Source organism: Condylostylus longicornis, unplaced genomic scaffold (genome assembly GCF_029603195.1).
Source record: "Condylostylus longicornis isolate FDR11 unplaced genomic scaffold, ASM2960319v2 ptg000047l, whole genome shotgun sequence".
NCBI classification, from domain to species: domain Eukaryota; kingdom Metazoa; phylum Arthropoda; class Insecta; order Diptera; family Dolichopodidae; genus Condylostylus; species Condylostylus longicornis.
In genome coordinates, this window is record NW_026578016.1 from 288,976 (window position 1) to 316,943 (window position 27,968).

The window sequence follows — 27,968 nt, forward strand, 5'->3', positions numbered from 1 at the left end:
CGTTCAACTCATTAAATTTAAAATAAAATTTATTAATAACCAAATGTGTCCTTTTTTAAATCTCAAAACAATTTCCTCCTCTATTTATTATGAAATATTCGTACATATGTACACATAATCACTATATGCATATGTACATATGGCACACACATACTATATATGTTATACTATGTATTCATGTCTTTGAACGAAAGTAAAACCTCTGTCAGAAACTTCTGTAGAAGGCTTTCATATAAGCGAAATCATTTATATTTTTTTCAGACAAAAAAAAAGATTGTTTTACTAAAATTTATCATCGCTTATGTGTACTCTTCCCTTTTTTTTTAAACATATCATCCCTATATTTTTTGCATTCAATTTCTTTTGAAATATTGCATCCCATCCAAAAGTAGAATTTAAATATCAAAAAGGACATCGACCGCAATTTATCATCGCATACTCGCATGCGATCATCACAGTAGAACAACTATTATTAAATTTAAATTAAACAGAGCAGAAGAAACTTAAGTAAAAGAGTATAGAACCATTTTCATCTATGCATGCATATTGAAATTTCCATTAGAAAGGAAAAAATTTACCATAATAAAAAAAAAAGCAGAAAAGTAGATAAAGAACATCGAAAAAAAGAAATAAAATAAAATCTAAACAGATGCACGTGAACGCTGAACACAATTTATACCTTATGCAGCTTAGATCACATCACGTCATATGCATCACATTACAAATTGAAAAAAAAAAAAATTGAATTTTCTTTTGAAAGAGTGCAAAACTGTGCAAAACTTTTTTCATTCTCACTAACAAAAAAAATTCACAAGAAAAAGAAACCTCCATTTTTTTTTTTTACTTTTTATGTTAAGATTTTCTTTCACGTTGAATTTATTACAGGGAAAACTTTCACTAACATCAAAAAAAAACTTTACATTGAATAATATCCTGAACTTCAAAATCCACTCATAATTCAGCTTCAAGTCGCTTCTAGAAATAATTTTCATTCATTGCATTGTCTTGAGGATTCCATATGACATGCAAATTATATGCTTTTTGGTTTACTTAAAAAATTCAGAAACTACACGACTTATAAGCTGAATTGTGTAATGTAACAGTTCAGGTTTGTGGTGTCCTAGCGGAAATAATTACTCTCACAATTTGAGTTTTAATTTTTTTTATTTTTAATTGAATGCGGCAAGGCATCGCTACATGAAAACTGCAATTATAATAAACACTAAAATATTCAGTTTCGGGCCGTTATTATTCGGAGGCAAATTATTTGACAGAAACTATCAACAAAAATCCCATGACCATTTGAAATTATGGACTGAAACTACAATTAATTTCACTTATTTTCATAAACTGAATTCAATTATACGTCGAGTGCTCAAAACATATAGGAATATATTCCAAAAATCTTCATAAAAGCAAGTTTAAATAATTTTCAAGTTGATCCTAAAGTAATCATCCTAAAGTAATAATATTATTATGGCGCCTATTTAAAAAAAAAATTTTAATTTTAATTTAAATTTTTTTAAGGAAAAGTCATAAGATGGTATAGTGTAGGAAAAGTATTCAACAAACCTTAAAAATTAATTTTCATAATTTGTAACATATTTTCATTGTGACTTAGATACTAAGAGTATGCTTACCCAAATTTAATATAATTTTATTGTCATGCCTATCCAATTTTATAAGAAGATAAGATTTTAAAAGTTTTTAAGAACAAGATGGTTTTTCATACAAGTTTTTTTTTTTTTTAAATTAAAATTGCAATATGAAAGTTGAATGTTCTTATAAAAGGCTCAGCAGTTACAGCGATTTCAACTATATACAAATATTTTAATAGTGTTTAACAGGATGTCATTTTAAATTTATTATTTTAATTTATTCCGTATTTTTGTTATCCTTTCCAATTTTCTATCGAAATTTTTTAAATTCTTGGTAAAATAAAATTGTAACTTTAATGAAAATATAAATCGAATACAAGATTCTGAAATTATTTTTCCAGTTCCAAACTAAAATTGCTCAATAATTAATGATATTTTTCTCTTACGGTAAAAATTATGAGTCCTTTAATTCCTCTAAATATTAATAAATTTTCTTCTTGTTTAATTTTCGCATCATCTCTCAAAAATTTGTCATGAGATGAAAGCATATCACATGCAGTTCGTATCAGTTGAATTACCAATCCAATTATCTCTAGTTTCCTAAACATTTTATTGAATTTAGATAAAAATTTTGACTCTTGTGTAGCATACTCGTATATAAGCCTCTTAATTGGATAAATTTATTCTCTTTGAAATCATGGATTAAAGCAAGATATTTTTGTACTTGTTTCTTGTGTTAAACTTGTAAAATTTGTATATACTTAATAGATTACTAGTGATAGTGTGTCCTAAATAAACTAAATACCGAAAAATGGAAAAATATTATATAAATGCTGTGAACAATATGAAGGCACAGTGTAATATAGCAGATTGAAATAGGGAATAGAACAAGAAATATAGGGCCATTCAAGTAAACAAGAAATAATTTGAATTAAATTACTTTTTAAAATTACCTATAAGTATCTTCCATAATCCTTTCTAAATAAAAAAAACTTTTTTAAAAATCGTGGTAAAAATTAAGAAAAAATGGAGTTGACCGTGTCAGCTCTGTGATACCCGTACGAGTTTGATACCCTAAATATCCCATAGATGACCATGGGGCTGATTATTATTTTAAGTTATCATATTACCATATTAGTTTATGCAAAATTCGGTACTGTGTTTGCAATATTTTCTAAGATATCGCCAAACTTCTATTAAAGTTGTATGGCAGCAGCCAGAACCAGTACTCCGATCATGTCCAATTTAAATAGGGTTCCGGCGTTTACTATTCGAACATACGTTCGTACGGGTATAATGAAATTTTATAATCTAAAATTTTGAGTACAGCCGTCAATTTAAACTGTTCTTGAAATTTATTACAAATTATTATTTTTGAACACGAAACTTGAAGATGATGCTTTTTATTAGAAGCTTCTATGTTATCTATCTTATTTATAAAATTAAAAATAGTTTGGCATGATTTATTAATGATCGCGTGCTTTCAATGTTGAATTCATCACAATGCTTGCGTCAATTGGAAAATTTAATTGAAAATTATCTTGATTTTTAATTATTGCTGAAATTTATTAAATAAAAAAATAGCAAGGTGAGGAAAATCTATATATATATTGACAAAAATAATTTCTCTCTTAATATTTAAGTATAAAAATTATGAAATTTTTATTATAAAAGAATTTAATTTCATTCTTTTTCTTTTAAAAAATTCTTTAAAAATTCTTTTCGAGTGCATAGGAAACCAAAGAAAATAAATAAATTTTTTTTTTTATTTTTACCTTTATAAAAATTTTCCACATATTTTCCTAATACTTACCTCTACACATTATGAGAAATTATTTAGAGAGTAAGTGTAAGAAAGAAAAAGAAAAATTTAAAAAGAATAAAAGAAAATTGTTATTAAATTTCTCACCACACTATATGAAAAATGATGAAAATCTTAAAACTTTAATAATAACAAAGTAAAAATTAAATAAGTAAAGTACCAATTTTCGCTAGAATGCAGACTAATATATCCAGGACTGATAATTTTCGTGATTTCGTACCAAGTTACTTTTTTTTGTTTCGTTACGTTGTTCCTTTTTCTCCATATTGGTTCTCCGTATTGATTTTTACTGTTTTGGTATTAAATTACAATTGTCCCTATATGGACAGAGTTATTCTCTTAGAAAAAAATTTCATTTAAAAAGCCTGTACGAAAACACTCGTACGAAAGGACGATTTTAAGAGTTGTATGATAAATTATAACAACACTAAACTCATCGAAACCGAAGCCGACCACGACATGCTGCTACTTTATGATTGGATGAAACGCCACAAATTGACGATAAACATAACAAAATCGAAGTACATGCTAATAAAAGGAAAAAATGTTGGTTTAAATATTACTTATAATAATAGTCAAATCGACAGAGTTGTTTCATTCAAATATCTGGGTATTATAAGTGATGACGAGTTATCTTATAATCAACATGTCGAAAGTTTGGTTAAAAAGACGGGAAGGATTGCTGGTGTCTTTAGGAAAATATCTAGCAGGGTTCCTGAGAGGCTGAAGATTTCTGTTTACCATAGCCTTTTCTACAGTGTTATTACTTATGGAATTTTAGTATGGGGTAACACATTTTTGAAAAATTTAGGGGTTCTTCAGCGAATCCAAAATAAAGCCATCAAAAATCTCTTCGGTTACCACTATAGAACGTCAACTAACTTAATTCATAAAACACACAATCTTCTAAAATTAATGGACTCTAAAGAGCTAGCTCAAACAATGCATATTCAAAAAATACTAAACATAAATATAAAATACAATACGCAGCTTGTCCACAACAGCAATTTTCATAATTATAGTACCAGAACGGCAATGCACATGCGCAGTCATTCAGTAAATAATCTAAATGGACTTGAGCCAGTCATTAACTCAGCTGTCAAATCTTACAATAGGCTGCCAGCTACACTAAAAACATCTTCAATAGGAGTATTGAAAAATGTTTTGAAAAAACAATACTTAGAAAAATATTAATTATGTCATTGTCACTTATTGTAAATACCTTTAAAATCAATTAATCTTTTGTTTTTTTTTCTAAATATTTAAGTATTTGATTTTGTTGAATTCTGTTTAGTTTTTTAATTTTTAATTTTTACTTTTTACAATTTGAATCTTTATTTTTACATTTTTAATTTAATTGTTTAATTTTTTATTACATTAATTTTAATCTTTTTATATTACTTATAATGTAGTTATGTTATCTTTTTTATATTCTTTTTTCGAATGTTGAATGGTTTATTCCTGCGATATTATTATATTATCAATTTAGGCTAATTTTTACTAAAAACATTTGTAAATTTCTGAATTATATACTCTATTCGAGCTTAAAGCTCTTTTGAGAAATTATTGAAATAAATAAAATTATTGTCACACTTATTCATACAACTTTATATTTTTTCTTACACAGCGTTTGTTATACATATTGTAGTTACCCCATAAACTCATACTATCACAGAAAGTTTTATCCAAAATAAAGGCTGTATTAAAATATTTGTCTATATGCAAAGTCTCAGCACTGTAGTCTCAATTGATTTGCCATAAAATATCACTTATTAAAAATTGAAATTATATAAAAAATACCTGAATTACCATTTGTTCAAAACTGGTTGAACTTGTTGAATAGTGAAGTGAAAACTTGTTAACTTATTAATTTTTAAGTTATCGCTGGAATGGACAGGCAAAAATTTGGTTCATTCGGATATAAATATTCGGATACATCTTTTATTTTGGTTCATATTTTCTTGATTTAGTCAGATTTTAACCCATATGAAGTAGAACCCGAGCAAAAAAGTATATAACTATAGAGAAGCAAAATAATAAGTGTAATATCAAAAATGTCAATTCTAGAAGTTTAGATTACATGCTTAGGTTTTAAATATTGTACTAAATTTAATTTTTTTTATTTTTCATAACTTCAAATACGTTAAAAAATTTGCCTTTAATTTTGAATTTTAAAATTTTAAAGCAATTAATTTAAATATTTTTAAATAAATAATCGTATTATTTCTGTATAATCACATATGGCAGTATAATTGTTTAGAAATGGCAGAAATTGCCACAATATGGTTCCGACTAACTTTTCGTTTTTGGTATAATTTTTTTATATTTTCTAAACATCCTTATTTTAAAAACATTTCATAATCTAATTTAACTATATTACCCAAATATTTTGAGATCTCAACTTCAATTGAAAAAAATTTCTCTGTCTCCTACAAGTATGCAATTATTTTTTTGTAGCATATGTGCTTTATTTTTACTGGAATTAACATCCAAGCAGATATTATCAAAAACCAAACAAAATTTTTCTAAAATTCTTTATTATATGATTATTTTATTTTTAATATTAAAATAATTTATAATTAATTTAAAATAATCAAAAAAAAAAGAAATATTTTTCTATACCAAAAGAATTGTTAAAAATGTTAAAAATAAAAATTCATTCATCTGCAAAAATTTAAATTAAAAAAAGAAAAGTTTTATTGTTATTGTTTTTTTTTTTAACATGAAAACATTTTCATTCACATAACATACGTCTGTTATAATAAAAGAAATCATTTAGAAAATATCTCTGTTAAACAATCATTTGAAATTCAGCTGAGATTTTTTTTTTATTTTGCAATATAATTTTTGCGTTTTTTTTTTTTCTTAAAAAGGATAAAACAAATTTTCATCCTTTTCAAAATGAAAAATATTCATGTATGAGTACATGTACATACAAACATTTTATATTTAACACGAGATACAATTATGAGAAATATAGAAAAAAATTTATACACCTGCCGCGCTTTACTGTAATTCTTTTTCATAAATGTCATATCAAAATAAAATGTCAGTCGGGGAAATTATACATACATATATACACACATATTGTTCTACACCTATGCATGTATAATGTGTGTGTTTATTTTTTTATTTCTTAGTTAAAAGAATGAACAATCGGCGAATTATGTTTTTTTTTTTGTTGCTTCATAGAGTGTATAAGAGAAAAATCATAAATAAAATATCGTAAAAATTGTTCTATTCCAGAATATAAGAAAATCTCTTCTACTTTAAAAACATCATCTTTAGCTTAGATTATATATATTTTTTTTTTAAATTTTGTTATTATTTTTTGCCTTTTGTTTCTCATAAATTTAATCTAAATCCTTTTGTTTTCTTTGATTTTATTTTTGGTTTTTTCTTTTAGACATACATTATGCACATATGTGATGATCATAACATGTAATGTTTCAGACTGAATAGGTAATGTGTATAGTTGTAAATTTTAAACATACACAACACACATTAACATACATATGTGTATATAGAAGCATTTGAAGAAGAAAAAAAATAAGTAGCATAATAGAATAAGAACACCTTAATATATAATATTACTAATAATTTTCTCTCACAGCACAGCACATTTTAACAATTTAAATAAATTTTCTCAATTTTATATTTCATCATATAGATTTTCAAGAGAATTTATAATATATAACATGTATATAGCAATGATTTTGTAAAAGAGAAAGTGTATAAGTATAGTATAGAATAATGAAATCAAATAAAGAAAATGATAATTTCAAAGTTAAGATATTTTAAAGTTAAACGTGAAATGAAAAACAGAAATAGAAAAGAAAAAAATAATCGAAACAATTACATACCACATACCAAATAACAACAACAATTCACCCGCTGTCAATTTTTAAATTTTAAATCAGTGTTTTTCAATTCTATCGCAATTGCTATAACACACAATATGCTGTACTTTAAACAAGAAACTAATTTCAATGAACTAGAACCATGGTTTGCATAAGAGTTTAAAAGAAATGAAACTCTAAAAACAGTCAGATTCATTAAAATTAAATTACGAATAATAAAATTAAATTCTGAGAGGAAAAATTCATAGAATATTCAATCAAAGCAACCAAAGGAAAAATAGAATGACTAAAAAATAATCAGAGAAAAATTGACAGAAATCTGCAAACTAAGAGAAAAACTGTAAGCACTAACTATAAGTATTGCTTTAAAATGAATTATAAATTCTTCAATATTAATCAGAACAACTAGAAGTGTCCTGATCAGAGATTTTAAGTATTTTTGTACGAATTCCTTTTCAATTAATCACACCTTAATGATTTGATTTCATTTAAGATTTGAATACAAAATGTTATCAATATGAGTTATTGTCATTCATAATATCTTTACTTTATACTAAAGAATATATAGATAGCGAAAATCTCAAATTATTTCTATTCAATCTCCTCCATCTGTGTCTCTCTCTCTCAATTTTTATTCATCAGATTTGTTTTTGGGAATCGCTTTTCATTTTATTTTTTAATTTTTTCACAATATTTTATAATTTTTTTTTTTCTTTCTTCTTGACAAGTTGGTATTCCTGCTGATTTCCATAATGTTATAGCAAATTTTTTTTTCTTTGTTATTTTTATTAAACAAAATCCTTTATAAAGTGATGCATACACAATTGAATTTAGGTGGATTTAAACAAAAAAAAAAATAACAATAATAATAAATTTCAAAAAGTTTCTTTAAGGCAAGAATTACCTATTACGTTTTTCATATTTGAATGACATTAGACATTCTAAATTCAATTTAGAATTTTATTATATTTTTAGCCACGCCTAGTAAAATCTTTCTATTTCAACTAGTCGCAATTGCTAACTAGATATGAGAAACAATACAATTGTTTTTGTTGTTGAATTGTAAAATGCGAAATTTAGGGGTTATGCAACGATCACTTAGTTGCATAATCTCTAAAAGGATTAAAATTACTTTATGAAATATCATAATGTTAAAGGATACTTTAGACTTAACATTTCCGAAAACTCTTTGAACTATGTTATATTTTTTAATAAATTGAAGTTCTCACAATATTATTTTTCTATTACCGAATACCAAAGAATCGTAATATTTTTGTTTTTGTGTTACATATTCAAATAGATAAAAATAATGATAACTTTTAAAAAAAGTTCCGGATATCCAATTCTTATGCCTAATGCTTTTGTATTAAATTCGAAAGAAATTACATGCATATAAGAATCAAGAATAAAGTTAAAATCGAAAAAAATTTGAATTCTTTTATTTTACAAAAATATATATTGTGTATATACATATATACATACGTATTATAATAAATAATAATTTACATGAGTGTCAAAAGGTGAAAATTTTTCACCTTTTTAATCCTATGTTGATAATAAAATGTTAAAAAATATTTTACACCAATTTACATTTCAAATATACAATTTTAGTCCCTAAGGTAGCAATAGAATAATTTGATATACACAAAAAATATTCATAATTTATATGTATATATATATATATATATATATATATATATATATATAAATAATATATGCTATTGGTATACGCCATAGCTGCATATACCATATAGCATGTATAAATATGTTATTTACCTTTTCATTTTTATATACATATATAATGTGTGAGTAAATGTCTTAGAATATTAAAAAGATTTACATAATCTCAAACTGTTTTTTCCCTTTGTTTTCTGTAGTTCCCAAAAAAAATTTGAAAGAAAGGTTTGAGTATACTTTGGCGGCAAAATAAAAATTTACATACTCGTATATATTCTCACTTTCAGGTTCCTTTAAATACCACCTACACATTATGTTGTATAAATGTTGTTCTTTCCATATGTGACATATTATGAATTTAAATTTGTGTGATTGTGTGCATATACAAAAAAAAAATTCAAAAATTTTGAATTTTTTTTTAGTATTTTTCTCTTTTTTAGCACTTTTCCAAAAATTTTTTGAAAAAAAAGTGCTTATTAGTTTCACTCTGTCCGTCCGTCCGTCCGTCCGTCTGTCCGTGTGTCTGTTTACAAAACTTCTACATTCTTAAAGATAGAAAGCTGAAATTTAATACGTACATAGATATTTACTAGAAACTTATTTTCGTAGAACAAAATTTTTACCTATCTCCCCCCCTTTAGAAGTTATACCCCCCAAAGCACTAAAAATAGCCTACTTTAACTATTTGTTGCAATGAAACCACAAGCATTTTTGAAATTTTGCAAACGCAGAAAGGCAGTGGCTTGCTTCCCCTACCGCGGTATACTATAGTTAAACTTTAGAAAAACAAAATGGCCGTTCAAATTTACCGTTATCTAAAGTCCTTTTTTCCAAATTTTTGATGTCGTTTTTCTTCTAGACCCCAGCCTGTAGAAGCTTGAAATTTTAGGGGCTTTTAGACACTAATAAATGCTTCATTTCGTTTGAAGAAAATTTTGTTCCATCTCCACCCACTCTCAAGTTATGGCCACTTGAAATTTGTAAAATATGAATTTTTGACACCTTATATTTCCGAAACCGCAAGCTTTTTCAAATTTCTATAAACGCAAAAAACTAACGGTAAATTCCATGACATTAAAAAATATAATTATTTTTCTTAACTCACACAATTAACCCTTAAAATCGAGCATTATGTTAACCCCTCTTTATATTAATTTTTGCTTTATTTCAAAGACTGCATAAAACGTTCATCCTAAATATATGCAATCCTTTTTTGAAATAGCTTTATATGAATGAAAATAATTTTAATAGTGTGATAGGTATATATAGACTGTATTTAAAAGCAGAATTTTCACTCGTTGAAGGGAAAAGTGCTACAATACAAACCATTGGTTTGACCCAACTTTATTTTTTGTATATTTTTTAAATTTCAATTTTCAAATACATTCTTTTTTCTTTGTATTTCTTTTATTTTTCCAAATGAAAAAAAGGACACAAAGGACTCATAATAATAATCATAAGCTGTTGAAATGTAATGGAAGAGAAAAAAAAGAGAGAAATTTGAAATTTTTTTTTTATTAATTCTCACCAGAAAACTTTTGACTTCTGAAAAAAAAAAAAAAATTTTTTTTTTTAACGTGATAAAGTTTAATTGTGAATTAAAATGTTTCGTTTTTAATTTTAGACTGCGGTTGATGTAGATTGATATGATGTACATACATACATATATAGTAGTAATACAGATTTTTTTTTTAAATTAACATTAATATGAAATTAGAATGTAAAAATTGATTCAAAGTAATTTAATTTAATTTAAATATAAAAGATTCGTAATTAAATTTTCAAATTGAATTTTTAATAAAATTGCATATTTTTAGGCAATTTTTTTTTTTTTTTTTTGGAAATTTAATAATGTAAATTATTTAAATCTTTTGCAATGAACAGATGCTAGGTACTTTACTAGAAATTCCTTTTTGTTTTGAAAAATATTGGATTAAATCTTTTAAGTGAAAAGTTATAATTTCTAATTTATGGTAATTAGAAATTTTTACTCTAGTGGTCTAGTAGACTCAAATGTATTTTAGACGAAGTTTATTTAAAACTATTTTTATTTATTTGACAATATTTTTTATCTCAAATAATATGAGATATTATTCTAGGTTTTATTTCTTTTTTTCTAGGATTAAATATTCTAGGTTTTATTTATAATTTAAATAATTCGCAATAAAATGAATGTCTTTATTTGCACCGAAAACAGTACAAAAACAAAACAAATACTTTTTTAAATAGAAATTCGTATTGAGTGTTCGTTATATAAGGATTAGTCTGTAACAAAAATTATATTAAGCTAGCCAAGTTTGTAGCAAATTTTAATTATTATATTTGATATATAATTTTAGTAACTAGCCAAATTCCATTGGGATTCAGTTTCATAGTAAATTCTTTAATAACAAATAACAATACAATGAAAATCTTTTCTCTCTCTAATGAAGAATCTTTACTAAACAGTTTCATTAACAATGCAATTTGTTTTTTTTTTTTTTTGTACAACTCCTCAAATTTCTTTATTACAAGAAAATTGGATGTTAATTTTATTGAAATTTTGCTGTACACACTACAAAGTTACGATTTCTTTAATTGAAATTAAATACTTGTTTCAGATCGTAAAACGTATAGTGATTACGTTCATCTATAATTTATTGTTAAGGTACTAAGAAATTAACTTTATTAACATGAAAATTTTTCTTTCCTAAATGCTTACATAATAATAGTGATTAAGAAGTAAAACGGCCTAACCCATACAAATTTTTTTCCTGAGATAAATGAGATTTAATATTTTATTTTCTTAAAATTTCTTATAAAATCTTTCATGTTATGATTTTTTCGAAAAGGAAAGAACAAGAGTTTTTGATTTTGTTTATTTTAATGAAGATGTAGCTTTCAAAAAATGTGGTCTAAACCGCATGTGGTTTTTATCAAAATTAGTAAAATCAAAATCAAAGTTACACCACATTTCATGTAAAATATTTATAAAATTAAAAATGTCAACAAATTTCTTGTAAAAATTAGAAAATAATTAAAATTTCTGAATCAGTAAAAATAGTTTTCTCAACTTCATTATCGATTTCTAGACAAGTATAGAAAACATGCTTTTTCTTCTTATTGAGCACCAATTAATGAAGGACATCTTTTTTTGCAATTACATATTTTCCATTTTAAATTTTTTTTCGGGAATAATAACACACTTATGGTTCCCTTATTCTTCTCATAGCATTTTTGCCTTCAACAAGTGAAAATACTGCTTTTTTCAAGAAATCTCTACGTACTACATTATTAAAATTACTTTTATTCATAGACGTCACTTACTTCTTTGGGATATTTTACTTCTGAGCCCGTCATATGTACACCTTTTAAAAAATTACTTTATTACGTATATTGTTGAAAAATTATTGGATGTCGAAATTATTCTACTTTAATTAAATGAAAATTTAATTTTCAATAATGAATAATTTTATTTCCTGAAATTTAAAGATTATATTTTGTTAAGTTGATTCTTTAAATCTATTTTTATAATAAAGGAAGAAAATTCCGTTATCATAGATTAAACTAGACTACTTTTCTTATTTACATTGTACATTGTATATACAAATGAAAAAAATGAAGAACTAAAAACTATAATTTTTTCTAATTTAATCCAAGTTAATAATAGAAAAGTTTTCTTTAATTCTGTTGATAAAGTTTTTTTGGGCTTATAATCATTATTTTTAAACACCTACAACGATATTTCAAAACGTTGTATATATGTAAGTCATCTAATGATAATACCGCTATCTATTTAAGTCATCAGACATGAGACAACCAGCAAAAATGTTAACTTTTTCCATAATTTTACTAGTCATTTTTTTTTTAAATATATTTTAGTTTTTCTATGTATTTGTTCTGTCCTTTTTATATCTTCTTATACCTTATACAGTTCTCTTCGTGTGTTGGACAGTGTTATAAAACAGAAACATTCAGAATTCTAGACAAGTTATTATTAATGATTTTCATCTTTTGTTAGAGAATTTTTCTTATTTTTTCCTGATTCCCTTCATCTATGAATATTATAGAAACAAATTTTACAATACTATATTACACATAGATATAAAATATGTATATATACGGAATATGCCATCATCATTGTGTCATATTGTGTCCTGCCATATTTTAAAAAGGCATTTTTTTTTGTATATTTAGTTAAGAATTATTCTTATATATAGAATTCTTATATATTATAATATTAAAGAGTTACCAAACGGTCATAAATAAATTTGTAATGGCAGGAAATAGTTGACAACTGATTACTGATATTAAAGTAAATATTGTAAAATTATAGTTGCAAAACCACGTGTGCCTTTGTTAATTTTCAATCAAAAAATTTAATTAATTTTTTAATTAAATAAAAAACTATTAGTACTATAGTCTATAAATGGAATTCATTTTGAAAATTAAAATCATTTGGTATGGAAATAACTGAGTTCATTTACAATTTTTCACAATTCAAGCGCGTTTTATGTGTTTCAAATTTCATTTCAAGTTGAGGAGAAATATATTTAAATAATTGATGAACTTATAGATTTCATTGAATTCCAAATGGGTAACTAAGGCTCTTGAATTCAGATTTTAAAAATTAAACTGAGCTTAGAAGCTTTAACATAATCAGGATTCAAAGCAGTACTTCAAAATTTGATAGTTTTAATATTTTGTATGGCATTTGTATGGCTAGTTTTGTAAACAATAATAACGGCTTAAAACTGTTACAAAGTCATATGTTTTAAACATGTTCAAAATTAGGAAATAAAACAATTCCGAAGTATTGCTTTGAAGTTGCATCTTTTCCCTTTAAAATGTGTTTCGCGTGCACGCACAATTGCTTTACCCAAAATATACATTTTTTGTGCATTATTGAAAAAATTGTCATATTGTCATCGAGAATAATATGAAAAATAATAATGAATAATTAATTTTTAGCATTTTATTCGCTCCGTATCGTTCCGAGCTATCATTTTCCTATTAGCATAGAATTGTAAAAGAGACATTAAGTTTTCAATTACAATTCTAAATTTTGTGGTCTTAAAATCGAAAAATTTTAAATTTCAGAAGAAAAACGATTCAAGTTTTATATATTCAAAGAATTTCTGACAACGTTATATAAATTCAAAATCATTCTGGTGTAATCTGGTAGCCTTAACACACACACACACCCACGCAAATACAAATATGTATACATATATTTTTTTTTGTTTTCTTCCTTATTTCCTTATACAATTTCTAACACAAATATAATAATAAATTTTCTAGGTTTTCGTTATTATATTATTAAATTACACAACTTAATAATAACGTTATAAAATCTAACACATAAGAAAAGAAATAAAACAAAAACACCCAAAACAATAACAAAAAAATACGAAGGACTTTCATACAATGTTCTTTTTGAATGAAAAATTCTTTTACAAAAAGTTTTAATAAAGAAATGTTTGAACAAATACTTTTAAACAAACAATAACTTTATAATGAATATTTTTGTATATATATATATATATATTTATGTGAGTAATATACCTGAACAATATACCTATATAGATTTAGGTGAGTATGTGTGTATATATTCAATATTACACAAAATATCATAATATTATTTTTGTTACACAGGTGAGAAACTTAAAAACCATTACGTGATGGTCCACATATGCGGTATACCACAAAAATGTCAACCTTTTAGAAAAAAAAAAAAATATTAGAAAAATAAAAATAAAAAAAATTAGTACGACTTTTTTTTTATTGTTTTTTTTTTTTGTCATCCAAAGGAAATGTAAGAAAGGTAAGGTATTAAAAATTAAAAGAGAAAAAAAACGAAAGAGGACAAAAATGATGATGGCACAATCCATTAGTACAGTTTAAAAGTGGTAAATTGGTGCCAAAGATATAAGTTGATTTCACAATTTTATTTTTGTTCTTTTTCATTATTTTATCCTTGCTCATACCTTTTACATATATATATATATATACATTTTTAAATTATTAGGTAATCATTTGATACATTTTATATAATATTGTGTTACATGCGAGAGAGAAAAAAAATTTCATTTTAAAATTATTGTATAACAACTGCTCTTTTAATGTATGCTCTTTATATTATGTTAAACCATAAGTTTTATTATAACAGTTATACACAATAACAAGATAGTATTATACATATAGTTTTATACAAAAAAAAAAAAATTAATTTAATTTTATTTAATGTAAATGATTTAAACTGACATGTTCTATTCATACAGTTTATACATGTATATAGACTTAGTTGACAGTTGGACACATTAGCAAACATTATATATAACAAATACAGTCGAACACGTTTAATTAAAACACGCATATTAGGAACAAAACTCTGTGATATGCTTAATATATTTAGGACACATTTAGTAATTTTAATTTTTCATAATCTTCGTAATGCTTAACTACAACTCGCTTAATTACACAAAACTTTTATAACCACGAAAAAATTTTGGCAATATTGTCATTGTTTCATATATAATAGTTCTTGTTAATTAACACAAATTAATATAAAAATTTTTTAATGTATTACAAGAAAACTCCCTGGTTTACTTCTTAAAGGAGAAAAAAATCAGCTTTGATAAGAAGCTGTAGTAGAAATAAATATTTGATTCCGAATGAAAGGGAACTTTCTTTTAATACTTTAAAAAAAAATATAAATCACTATTTCAGAAGAATATCACCATTTTCAGCACACATTTTTAAACACAAACTAATTTTTGCTCTGCTTAAACAATAAAAAATTAAAAATTTGGTGAGCCATCTTGCGTAATATGCAGTAAAATAATATAGACTAGTATACAACATTATAAAACATCTCTATACCTGAACACTTTGTCCCTATAGTACAAAGTTGATATTAAAATTTAATTAGATAATTACACAACATACTAGATATGTACCAAAAAATTTGCCCCAAAAAAATGTGCATATAAGAATGTTATACTGTATATATATATTTTTAAACATTATTAAATTTTTTAATTGAGAACGTAAAGATATTTTAGAATTCTATCCCAAATTAATTAAGTTAAAATTTGTTGTTTAAGTGCCTACCCTCATAACATCAATAATAGTATACATATATATGTATACAAATATGAACTCCGTCTCTCAAAACTAAATAAGTAATGGCGGATTGATCATTGTTTATCTTGAAAATAATATGTGAGTAATAAATAACTTGCATGTGAATAATATAATAAAGAATATATTGTATAGGGTAAATATAGGTAAAAATTCTGTAAACTTTACCGCACCAACAATTTATATAATATGTGTAATTTTAATTGATGAAATTTAAAATTTTCGATTCTCGAATAAAATTTTCGGAATATTAACTGAATTATACCTATATACCTAATTTGCATATTATTGTGTATTTTTGTGCAAATTTAATGCATAAATATGATATTATTAAACTCCTCTAGAACTTTTGGAAAATAAGATAATATTATACAATCTGTCTAGGTTATTTTAATATAACAGTAACGTATAAACTATTATAATATAACAGTATAGCTTATAACTACACATTGCTACATAATTTTTTAACTTTTATTTTATAAATTAATTTAAAAACTTTATACATAAAGTTTAAATAATTCTAATAAGTACAAATGACATTTTTTATATAATATAAAAGTTCCTTTTATTTTCTTTTAAATACAGTATATGTATTTACCGGTATACCTTGCATTATGTCATGTCTTCTTGTATCCTATAAACTCCTATTCATTTAAAATAAAAAGTATTGTATCATATACACGTACATATATACTTTTCATGTAATTCATTTACTAGCATAATGTGTTATACTTACATACAATTAATGATTATTTAAAATGACCCGATATACAGTACAGAAAAGTTAAATCACCACATTTTTAATTGGAAATCTTAAACTTGAGTTGCATATTTTTAATAGCGCTTAATAATTTCTTTAATTAGCGCAGGATTCTTATTCAAGATAATCAAATTACGCATTCTATTGAATTGGACACTATAAAAATTAGACTATATTTTGGGGTTCATATTAACAGCTTTAATGCTATCCATATTTACAAATTTAACAGTATATATGCCATATATTAACTGGCAATGGTTGACTCCGAATAGAAAATAGCGTATTTTTATGCGTATTTCGAGATCGTTTCTGAAGCTCTAAAAAAATTATTCCATTTATGCTCTTCAAACTGAAGGCTACCTCTATCATTGGTATGCACCACGCAGTAATCCATTTTTATTGCCATTTATTGTGTATATTTAAATTTTTTTGTTTACTGATCATTTCAATATATTGCCATAATATGTATCGCTTCAATGATCATGACAGATCACTGAGTGAATTGATTTACCCAAATACAAATTACATATAGGTTAGACTTTTTGTTAGTCATCTATAGTGTAGCGGCCATATACATTCATTTTCATCCCCATATAAATTGGCTTATTATAACAACATATCACGTTTAAAATTAAATTTGAAACTTTCACAAAATAAAACCATTTGTTTTTTTTTTTAATTTATTTATGTAGGTTAAACTTTTTATATATTTTTCTTTTTCTTTTCGAATTTAATAAAAAAAATAACAGGATACTCTTAGATACAACATGAAAAACTGACTGAAAGTTACTCTCTCTTTTAAGCTAATTTCTATTATAAGGAAATACTCTTTTATATACACACATCATGACAGTTATAGAATACATATACGAATTACGTTATCTTATGTTATGTGAACATTTATAAGGACAGTAACTTTTTGTTATAGAAGTCATAACAAAATAATAATGGTTAAACTTAAGTTATCCGACATATTATTCGAACAAAAGGATAAGCATATTTTTGCTATAGGATAAAAAGTATATACTTGCATATAGTATATGTATTTACAAATTTTTAAACTTTTGAATTTGTTAGTTAAAATTTATATTTGTATAGTCGCCCATTTGGTTTACACATCAATTTTTCAATTCCAAAATATTTAGTATGAAATTTTATTCATTACCCATCAAATTTTGACTACGACCAAAAAGTTTCAATCAAAATTTCATGTATTTGATATATTTGATGTTACACCCAATCTCTTACTCACAGCGTGCTCAATAAAATTACCGTAAAAAAAAGGCAATAACAATAGATGCCAGATGAGTTTTTCCAGCCTAAGGCAAGCCGCTGTTCTCCCTTAATTATACGTCAAACCTAAGTTTAACTTAGACCAATAAAAAATTTTTTAGAATTTCAAATTTTTTTCACAGTTTCCGTTGAATTAAAGACTATAAATTTCGTTGAATTTGATCACTAGAATATTGATTTCGCTTACACGCTATCGGTATGTGATTCAAATTTAAAGTACAAATTAATTGAGTGATTTTCAAATTATCAAAGTTATATTCGAAAAAAGGAAACTTAATTTACTGCCGGATAGTCAAGCTTCAAATAAATACTATAAAGTTTAAGTTTAATTAATTTAAGCCCTGGACTTGTTATTCTTAAACAAATAAACAATGCCTATTGGTTGAATCGCTAAATATAAATACAATATAATTGAGGTACTACAGGATTTGATTAAAATTTGCTACAAAGTTAAAATTTTTCTAAAGAGTAAATAAGCAAAAGAGGACGAACATATCCACCATTATTGACAATTTATTTTTGTTTTTCAAAAAATATTTCCATTTCTCACCTTAAATAACTGCAACATATAAAAAAATTCATTTTCTATCTGTAATTTTTCTTTAATTATTATACAGTCCAATTTTCAACAATACAAAAAATTTATTTTAAAACATGCACACTTATAGATAGATTTAGTTACCAGCAGTATATTATGTGTTTGTGTGTATAGAAACTAATAAAATTATGTGAAAAAGTTTTAAAATAAAATAAAAATAAAAAAGAAAACTTTTCGGTAACCAAACAAATATTATGGTTTTTAATTGTTTTAAATACTAAAGTAAATAATATTGTTTTCACTTAAAATCCTCAGAGATAAAAAAAAAATTTATGGTCAAATATTAATTTAGTCCGAAATATATAATTGAATTCAGTAGTAAATAATTTAAAATTATTTAAAAAAAAAATAAAAAATTCACTCACAAACACCATAACAAAAATTTTTAATGATTTTTAAAAAATTAAAATAAAATGTTTATTAATTCGTGCCGAATATTAAAAATTTATGTTTTTTATAATGTTGAAAATTTTAGAAATAAATTTATTATTTGAAAACAAAAACAAGAAATAAAACGAGGGTGGCGGAGGAGGGGGGGTGCGGCAAATAGGTAACTGCACAATTATTACACTTTTTAAGTATATTTTTCATTCATGAAATTGAAGTCAACTAAATTACAGTCTTTTAAGTTTCAATTGTAATTCCGCAAAAAATATATTATGAATTCAAAGAATTTCAAACTTAATATAGTCCCATCAACATGTCGAATGGCATAGTATAATCATTCATTTTTAAGACAAAAATTATAATTAAAATTAATGAAACTTGAAAAAATTTCACAAATCAATTAAAATTTTTAAGCTAAATATATTTTTCCACAATTAAACTGTTGTAATATCCACAATCGTTAACGATACCCTTGACTCTCTAAATTCTTACAAGTGCATCTTTATTAGTTAGACAGTTCAACGATCTAATTCGTAATTACGTCTTCGGAATAGTTATCAATGCTTTTATATACACATATAAAAAAATTCTTTTGATTGTACAAAAAATTTTTTCTCAAGAGAGTTTCCCAAAATTTTTCCATTTTTGGAAAATTGATATTAAATAGACTAAATATGGCCAATAATAGAAAACAAGAAATTAATTTCAAAGTAATTCATAGAATAACAAATATTGCAGAAAAGGCATTTTAGAAAAAAATATGTTCGGCAATGTTTCGCGTAGTCCGGCTGTTTAACAAATTTTACCAAGAAAGTTTGATGTTTTCGAATTAAACAAGACGAGAGCTTACGCTTAGAGAAATTAGTGCTGATATGCATCAGAGCAATATTCTGGGTCTTATACTATACCTACTTTATGCAAGTGATTTGTTAGAGTTATAAGGTAATGTTAATATGGGTAAATTTGCTGAGCGTTTTCACTAGTGAACACAGGCTTTAGCTTAGGATTTAACTTATCAAAACATCTTTTTCGTAATTATACTTAAAATAAAATTACAACTTTTTTTATTAAACTGAAAATAAAAATTTAATTAAAATTCATTTAATTTATTAAAAATTTGAATAACCTATTTGACATTTTTACCGACCGTATTGTGTAAACAATAGGTAGGTTATGTGATGGCAACAAATTTTGCATATCAAGTTTTCGGTGGGAACGTACTTCTCCATAGTAGGGAAGTGTAAATAAACTATTTTTAGCAACCTGTCGGTCTGTCGGTCTGTCGGTCTGTCGGTCTGTCGGTCTGTCCGTCTGTCGGTCTGTGTGTGCACGCGTGTATCTCAAGTTCGGCTGAACCGATTTTGATGAAATTTTATATGTAAGTTTGTTTCCACCATGGCACGGATCGATCAACTTTTGGTATATATCAGGCCTCGGGAACTGCACTTTTTAGCGGGCCTGTTTTACATTTTGGAACATTTTGAAGAAAGTATTCAACCGATTTACTTGAAATTTTATATATAAGCTCAGGTCGACCATCCGCAAAAATTCGTATGTTTTGGAAGAAATCAGGCATCGGCAACTAGACGTTTACTACGGGCCAAATATACATTTTTGTGTATATAAAGAGAAATAATCAACCGATTTTATTGAAATTAAATATATGAACTCCTCGTATTAAAACAATGAACATATAACTTTTTTGGAAAGATCAGGGCTCGAGAACTGATTTGCGGGCCGATTTTACATTTTTCACCATATCCACAGAACAAATTGATGGAATTTCTTGAAATTTGATATTTGACTTCTGGTTGTTACCCAAACTAACTGGCGAGCAATTCAGGGAATTCGGGTAGCACAAAGCGAAACTCTACTAAGAGCCAAATTTACATTTTTCTAAGTATGTTAACTATAAGCTTACTAATGTCCTAAAAATTGGAAAGAAGTATTTAACAGACATTTTTATAATATTCTGTAACACTTTCATTTAACTAGACAATACACAATGCGGTCGGTTATGTGCTGACCACATCAGATTTTTTTTTTGTACAAACTTATATACCAAATGATTGTCATGAATAAATTCATATAAAAGTTATAAAATGGTTAAATGTTTCGCTTTAAAACTGATTAATTTTCGAAAATAAATTGGTTAACAGAAATGTTTCCAAATGAAATTTTTAAAATAGTTTATTTTTTTAAATTATATTAAATTTACCAGTTCTTACTCTAAAAAACAACATTCTTATAGTAAAATGAAGATGTGTCAAATTTTCTAAAAGGACATTATAAATATAAACAAGACTTTAAATTAAATATTAATTGGGGGCATAAAGTTTTCAAAAAAAAAAAACAATAAACGCAAAAAAAACAAAAATAAATTATAACTGTTTTAAGTTTTTGTGTTTTTTCGGAAAATATTTTACATTACAATTGCATACATACGTGTGTGTGTGCATAAGAAAATAAAGTCGTCAGGAAATGAGAAAAACTTTTAAAAGGTTTTTTTTTATTCCGTAAAAATTTTGTTTAAGGAAAAAAGTTTTTATTAATATGCCAGATCCAATACTAAAATTTGGAACACACAGAGCATATAAACCAATTCAAAGTTTTATTATGATCCACGTATGATCCTATAAAATATAAGGTGTATAATTTTATTCATTTGTCATTTGTAATATTCACGCGGTTTACATTAAAAATATAAGAATGTGTAAGGTTTTGCTGACAAATAATTTAATTCGCCAGATTATCTGTCCTAAATGCTTTAAAATTATTTTTGTTTCATAACTTTTTTGACATATTTGATCAAATAACATAGTAACACTAAATTTAAATAGAATTATTAGTGTAATTAATAATTACAAATTTTAAATTAACTCTTTCGAGGCGGCATACCTATAGGACTTAGAGAAAATTGTGAACACGACGACACCGATTTAAAATAGATGGTAATAAAGAAAATATTTTAGATTAAAAATTTATTAAGTATCTCGTAATAATATCCTAAAGTTGATAAATCAAATTTGCAAAAAATAATTTTATAAATTTAAAGTTAAAAGTATTTTATAATGTTATGTAATATTGTAACAAAATCATTTTTCATACAAATAACATACTTACATAATTCGTGCACATGCAATTTAAGAACAATTGTATTGCAAGTTTTATAATCCTACAAATACCTCCGCATAATTTAAAATTAAAACCAAGAAATGTTACTAGTTTATTTAAAAATTAAATTAAAAACTTAAAATTCAATTTAATTTCAAAATACTTTTGTTCACAAAATGCAATATGAAACACTTAATTTTTAATTTCATGTCCTTTATAAATTTTCTTTAAATATGTTAAAGTTATCAAAATGAATGAGCAAATTCGCACATATAACACAATCTATAATTAATTTAAGTTTAAAATACAATAGTTCATGTCCTATATCGGAGTTATGGAGGAATACATCAATGAAGAAGCTATAACTTTCACGCTAAGTAGGCGCATCGGCAGGACTGTCGGCCACGAGGCTTTCTTTATAATGCTATACATCTTGAAATTTAATCTAATATAGATAATTTTGACTGCCTTTTCTCTGATTCACTTATTAAATAATTAAATTCATAACCAATATTATTAATCAAACTTGACTTAACAATATGTATATCATTAACAATTTCAATATTTAAGTTTAATAATTTCATAAGGTGGCGCGCTACACTTCACATGTACAACATGTTGTAATACATTTTCGATACTCAGAAACATGATTTATAAATATTTATTTACCTACTTAAACATTATTTTTTTTTTAATTTAGATTTATTATCTATATGTAGCGCTAAAACTAGCCCAATTGACCAACCATAAGCTAATTATTTCTGTAAATCTTAACTTAATTAATTTAATGATGGCTGCTGAAAGACATAAATGTTTCCCAACATTTTAACTATTTTTGTCAATTTAATTAATATTTTATAACTATTTAATATAGATCAATCAAAAATTTATAGTAAATCAGAAGGTTTCTTCCATTTTAATATCCTGGAACCATTATTCAAACCCTGCTAAACTGAGTTTTGACGTTTCAATGTTCGTGTGTGTTGCTAACTTTTCATAATACTTTACAGTCAGTCGTTTTGTTTTACAGCATCAATTAACCATTACGTTAAACATTATTTTAAATTGAAATATTTCGATGTAGTACCTGAAATTGAATAAAACTGAATACATACTTATTATTTATAACGTTATTATTATCAAAAAAAAATCTAAACAAAATTTTAATATTTTAATAATTTTCGCAAATCTCATTCAGAGACATCTATTGGGTTACCTTACAATGAACAGAAACAAAAATATTTTCATTTATTTCAATTCCATTCATTCCGAAAAAATTTATTTAGTACTAACAATAAAAACGAAACAAATGAAAACATCAATTCAACACATCCCTTGTTTTTTTTTAATGAATGACATTTAATTACCCAATCATTATTAACACTGTCATTTCTGACATTTTATTTAAACGGCTTGGATTGAACAAAAAATAAAGTAGCTGTCGTGTCGTAGCAAATTGAAAGTAAAGTATACGTAAAAAAATTTCTCTGAACTTTCATTTAAAAAAAAAAAATATCAATTTTCTCTCAACATTTTTATATTTTTATAATTTAAAAAAAAATAAAGTACGCGTGTGCAAAGAAATTCAAAGTAGAAAATAGAATAGCATCTTCTATATTTGCTCTGAATATTTTGTTATTGTATTTTTTTATGCTCTTCAATTTTATTATTTAAATAAAATTTTCTTTTCTGTGGTCAGTATATCTTCGGCATTTTGTTAATGAAGTTTTCGAAAAAAAAAAAAGAAAAGAAAAACAAAAAAATAGAAGAGAAGAACAAGAAACACGCTTAAATGGACAAAATTATTAGTGAATACGGTGAAATAAAATTATAATTAATATATATATATATATTTATATACACAATATATATATAAAAATATAAAAAAAGAAAAAAAATTTTTTTTTCGCTAACTTTTCATTTCTATAATATTATTTTTTGAGGATAATAAAATCAATAAAAAAAAAAATTTAAATCATAGATATTACATAAAAAAAAAAAGAAAGAGAAAGCATAAAAAATTGAAAAAAAAAATTAGATTTTTAATAAAATAAAAAATTTTAATTGAGATATTCAAAAAAAAGCAAAAAAAAAAGAAAATTTTATAAAAATTCATAAGGAATGGCACCTAATAAAAAAAGCCAATCAAAATTGAGTGATACCTATGAAGGTAATGGCGATTATTCATATAATAATGATGAAGAAACCGATTTTAAACGTAAAAGTGGAAATGGTGCAGAAGAAAACAATGATCATCAACAAGATGGAAGCCATATTAATGAAAAGGCAAATGAATATCTAAAAGATTGCATATTAGAAAAAAGCAAATTAGATAAAAAATTTCCAATATGTGAACGTTTATTGGATGCAGGTGAGAATATTAAATTTAAATAAATACCCACATAATTTAATTTCCTACGTATTACAAAAAATCTCTAATATTATATAGTGTTTGTTTGTGTGTAATGATGACCAAAATGATTATACCAACCTCTCTACCCACTTTAATGAATAATGCGACATGTTTAAAATAAAAAAAAAAAAATAATTTTTCTTTGGCAGGAAGATGATTTTTTTTTTTCTAATAATTAATAATTTTAATTCTTAGTTAATTTTTATTAATTTTAGTGTCTTGTTATTGGAGAGAACAAAAAAAAAAAATTATTTAATTTAATTATTCAACAAAAAATTATATTTGAGAAGCATTTTAGAAAAAAAAAATAAAAAACGAAAATTTTATTATTTTTGAATATAATGGAATAGAAGAAGGAAAACAAGAAATCAAAATGGCTGAACCTTACAAAAAAAACACAAAAAAAAAACAGAAGAAAAGAATGAATTCAGTTTTTTCCCTTGGTTTTTTTTTTTGTCATGTTTTTCAATATATTTTTTTTTTTTTTGTAACTCAAACTTACAAAAACAGTAAAAAATAATAATATGTAGGGATCCGATAAAGAACTAACCAAAAACAACAACAACTATAAAAGTAAAAAAAAACCCAAAAAAATTAAAAAGTTTCTATTCTACTTCCTTTTCGAAAAGCTTGTAAGATACCTGTAGGTATACACATCTATACTCAAATCAAATATATATACATACATATTTACATATCTAGATATTTTTTATTAGTTTATATTTACATATGTACACACACACATACATATTGTATATATAATTGTTTTTCTTTTCTTTTTTATTATTATTTTTTTTTCTGTTTCTGTCTCTACTTATTATTATTTTGCTTATTTTTCATATTTTCATCATCATGTTTTATTGAAAAATCAATAGTCTCAAAGTTCGTAGGTATTTGATAAAAGCAAACAAAAAAAAAAAAAAAATAAGAAGAAAATAGCAAAAGAAAATGATGTGAAAAACTGCGGCCGCGTCACATTTTTATTATGTTATCAAAAAAAAAAAAAATAATAATTTAACAAAAAAAAAAGAAAAGGCAAAAAAACTTGTTAATAATATAATTTAATTTTAACACCACAATCTATTTGAGGATCCTATTTAATTAAATATTCGTATAATAAAATTATAAATAATTTTTTGGAAAAAAAAAATTTTATATATAATAATGTACATGTATGTATAAATAGGGCCTAATGTAATAGATATGGATGCTAATTACATTACTTACAAATATTATTTTCAAAAATTTATGAAATTTGCTGAATTAATAATTATAAGCGTGATTAACGTATGGATATATACATAAGTACCTTATTAATGTAAGTTCCTGTAGTCGCAATACAAAAATTTAATTTTGTTCCATGCATCTGCAGTCTGTCATTCAATAAAATAAATAGATTAGTATTAAAAATATTAACCATTGCTAAATTTATTTCTTAAGCTCGATTACTCAGAGGTCCCGTATAATATGAGTAGGCTAGATTGCTACCTACCCTCATGGTTCTATTTGTAACTACAGAATGTATAAAAATCAAATGACATAAGAAAATGCATGCTTATATTCTACAGAAGTAGGCATGTATTTAAAAAAAAAAACATTTATTTTAAAAATATTAATATTAAAGATTGCACATGCGTTAAGTGCTAAAGAAAAGGAACTTTGTAGGTTGGTTTTTAGGGTAGACATACTCATGTATTTTCAAAAAAAAAATGGAAAATTATTTTTGTTTTTTTTTTTTTGGAGGGGCACATTTGTACATTTCCAATTAATGGAAATGTATGTAAATTAGAATGATTCAAAAATAGGAAATCCGGAAATAACGATGACGTACCAAAAAAAAATTTAAAAGCATATACAAATGAAAAAGTATTTTAAATCTTTTAGTTTTAAATTTTTAAGAAAAATGAAAAAAAAAAAATTGAATAGTGAGAACACTTGTTTGTTTTTTTTTTTTTTTGTATACGTTCTTGTTTTTCTCTTGTATTAAAATAAAATATAAATATTGATGAAAAGCGCATTTTTTGACCGTGACATTGAACTTTTTTGTAAATGTAAAAATGAGTTTTTTTTTTTTTGATTTTTCTATTTTAAAATAATTTTTAGTTATTTTTATTGAACATTTGCTTTTTATATTTTAAAATTTTAAATTTAATTTTTTTTTTCTTTTTGTTCTTAATTAAATGTATTTAAATATTTAGTTTTACCTGTTTATTGATTATCATTTAAATTTGATTTTTTCCTTTTGTTTACCCAAAGAAAAGTTTTTTTCTCTTAAATGTTTACTTTTGTATATACAAATGTAAAATTTTAATTACATTTTAGGAAAACAAAAGGTAAACAAATGTGTAAATGTACCTACTTAATTTTTTTATAATATCCTGATCCAAGTACACATACCTACCTATCTATCTAATAGATTCGCTTTTAAATCCATTTTAAAGCGAAACCTTCTACATTTTAATATTCGATTATATTATTTTATAAAATCAATACTTATTAGTTACATATGTTAAGTATTGAAATAAAAATTTAAATAGTTTTATTTTTTAGAATTCTAATCAATATTTTTGCTGTTTTTCATTTTATAATCTGATTTTTAAAATTTAGTTTTCTATTTAACTTGATTTTTTTTTTGCCTGTTGTTTATTTACCTTGAGAAAAGTTTTAATTTTCTACGTTTTTTACGTTATCATTTTTACACTTTCATAATAAATAAATAATTGTTGCTAAAATAATCGATATATCAGGGACTGGTTATAAAATATTTTATTGAGAGAAAAAAGAAAAAAAATTTTTTTTGTTTTGTTCTTAATTTGAAATTTTAATTAGATTAATTTAAGTAGGTAGGTGCCTATATTATATTATTTAATTTTGAAATCCGAATAATCAGCGATTTAATTTAAGTAATAATTATGCGAAAATAGTTCTTAAGTGATTATCATATAAAAATTGTACTTATACAGTGTTTAATTAAATTGAATTTTATTTCAATAAATAATATATAAGAAAATTAGAAAGGAATTGAATTAACTTAAATTTTTTTTATCTTTGTCAAATTTAAGTTTGCTAAATTAAATTAACTTATGTATGTATATAATACATTAATTAAAACTTAAAAAAATTATGACTTTCAAAATAATTACTTTTCATACTTGAATAAGTTGCAGATTTTGTCTCAATTTCTTAATTAATAATTTAAATACATTTCAGAAGTTAATACATAAAAATGTATACTTATTTACAATTCAAATTTGACTAACTAAGTAAAATAGAACAAATCTTTGCGATAATAGCTTCTTACTTGTATGGACAAGCACAAGTAAT

General features: G+C 24.2%; 1 protein-coding gene across 5 annotated transcripts in view; it reads left to right on the plus strand.

Moving 5' to 3' along the window:
* Positions 1-23,656: 23,656 nt before the first annotated feature.
* The window catches only part of LOC129610701 (KH domain-containing, RNA-binding, signal transduction-associated protein 3), a 33,064-nt gene continuing 28,752 nt past the window's right edge, over positions 23,657-27,968 (plus strand). For all 5 annotated transcript variants that reach the window (XM_055523360.1, XM_055523357.1, XM_055523358.1 and 2 more), the window contains exon 1: positions 23,657-24,602. In XM_055523360.1, coding sequence (XP_055379335.1) covers positions 24,353-24,602 — 250 coding nt within the window. In that variant the 5' untranslated portion in view covers positions 23,657-24,352. The remainder of the gene's footprint in view (positions 24,603-27,968) is intronic.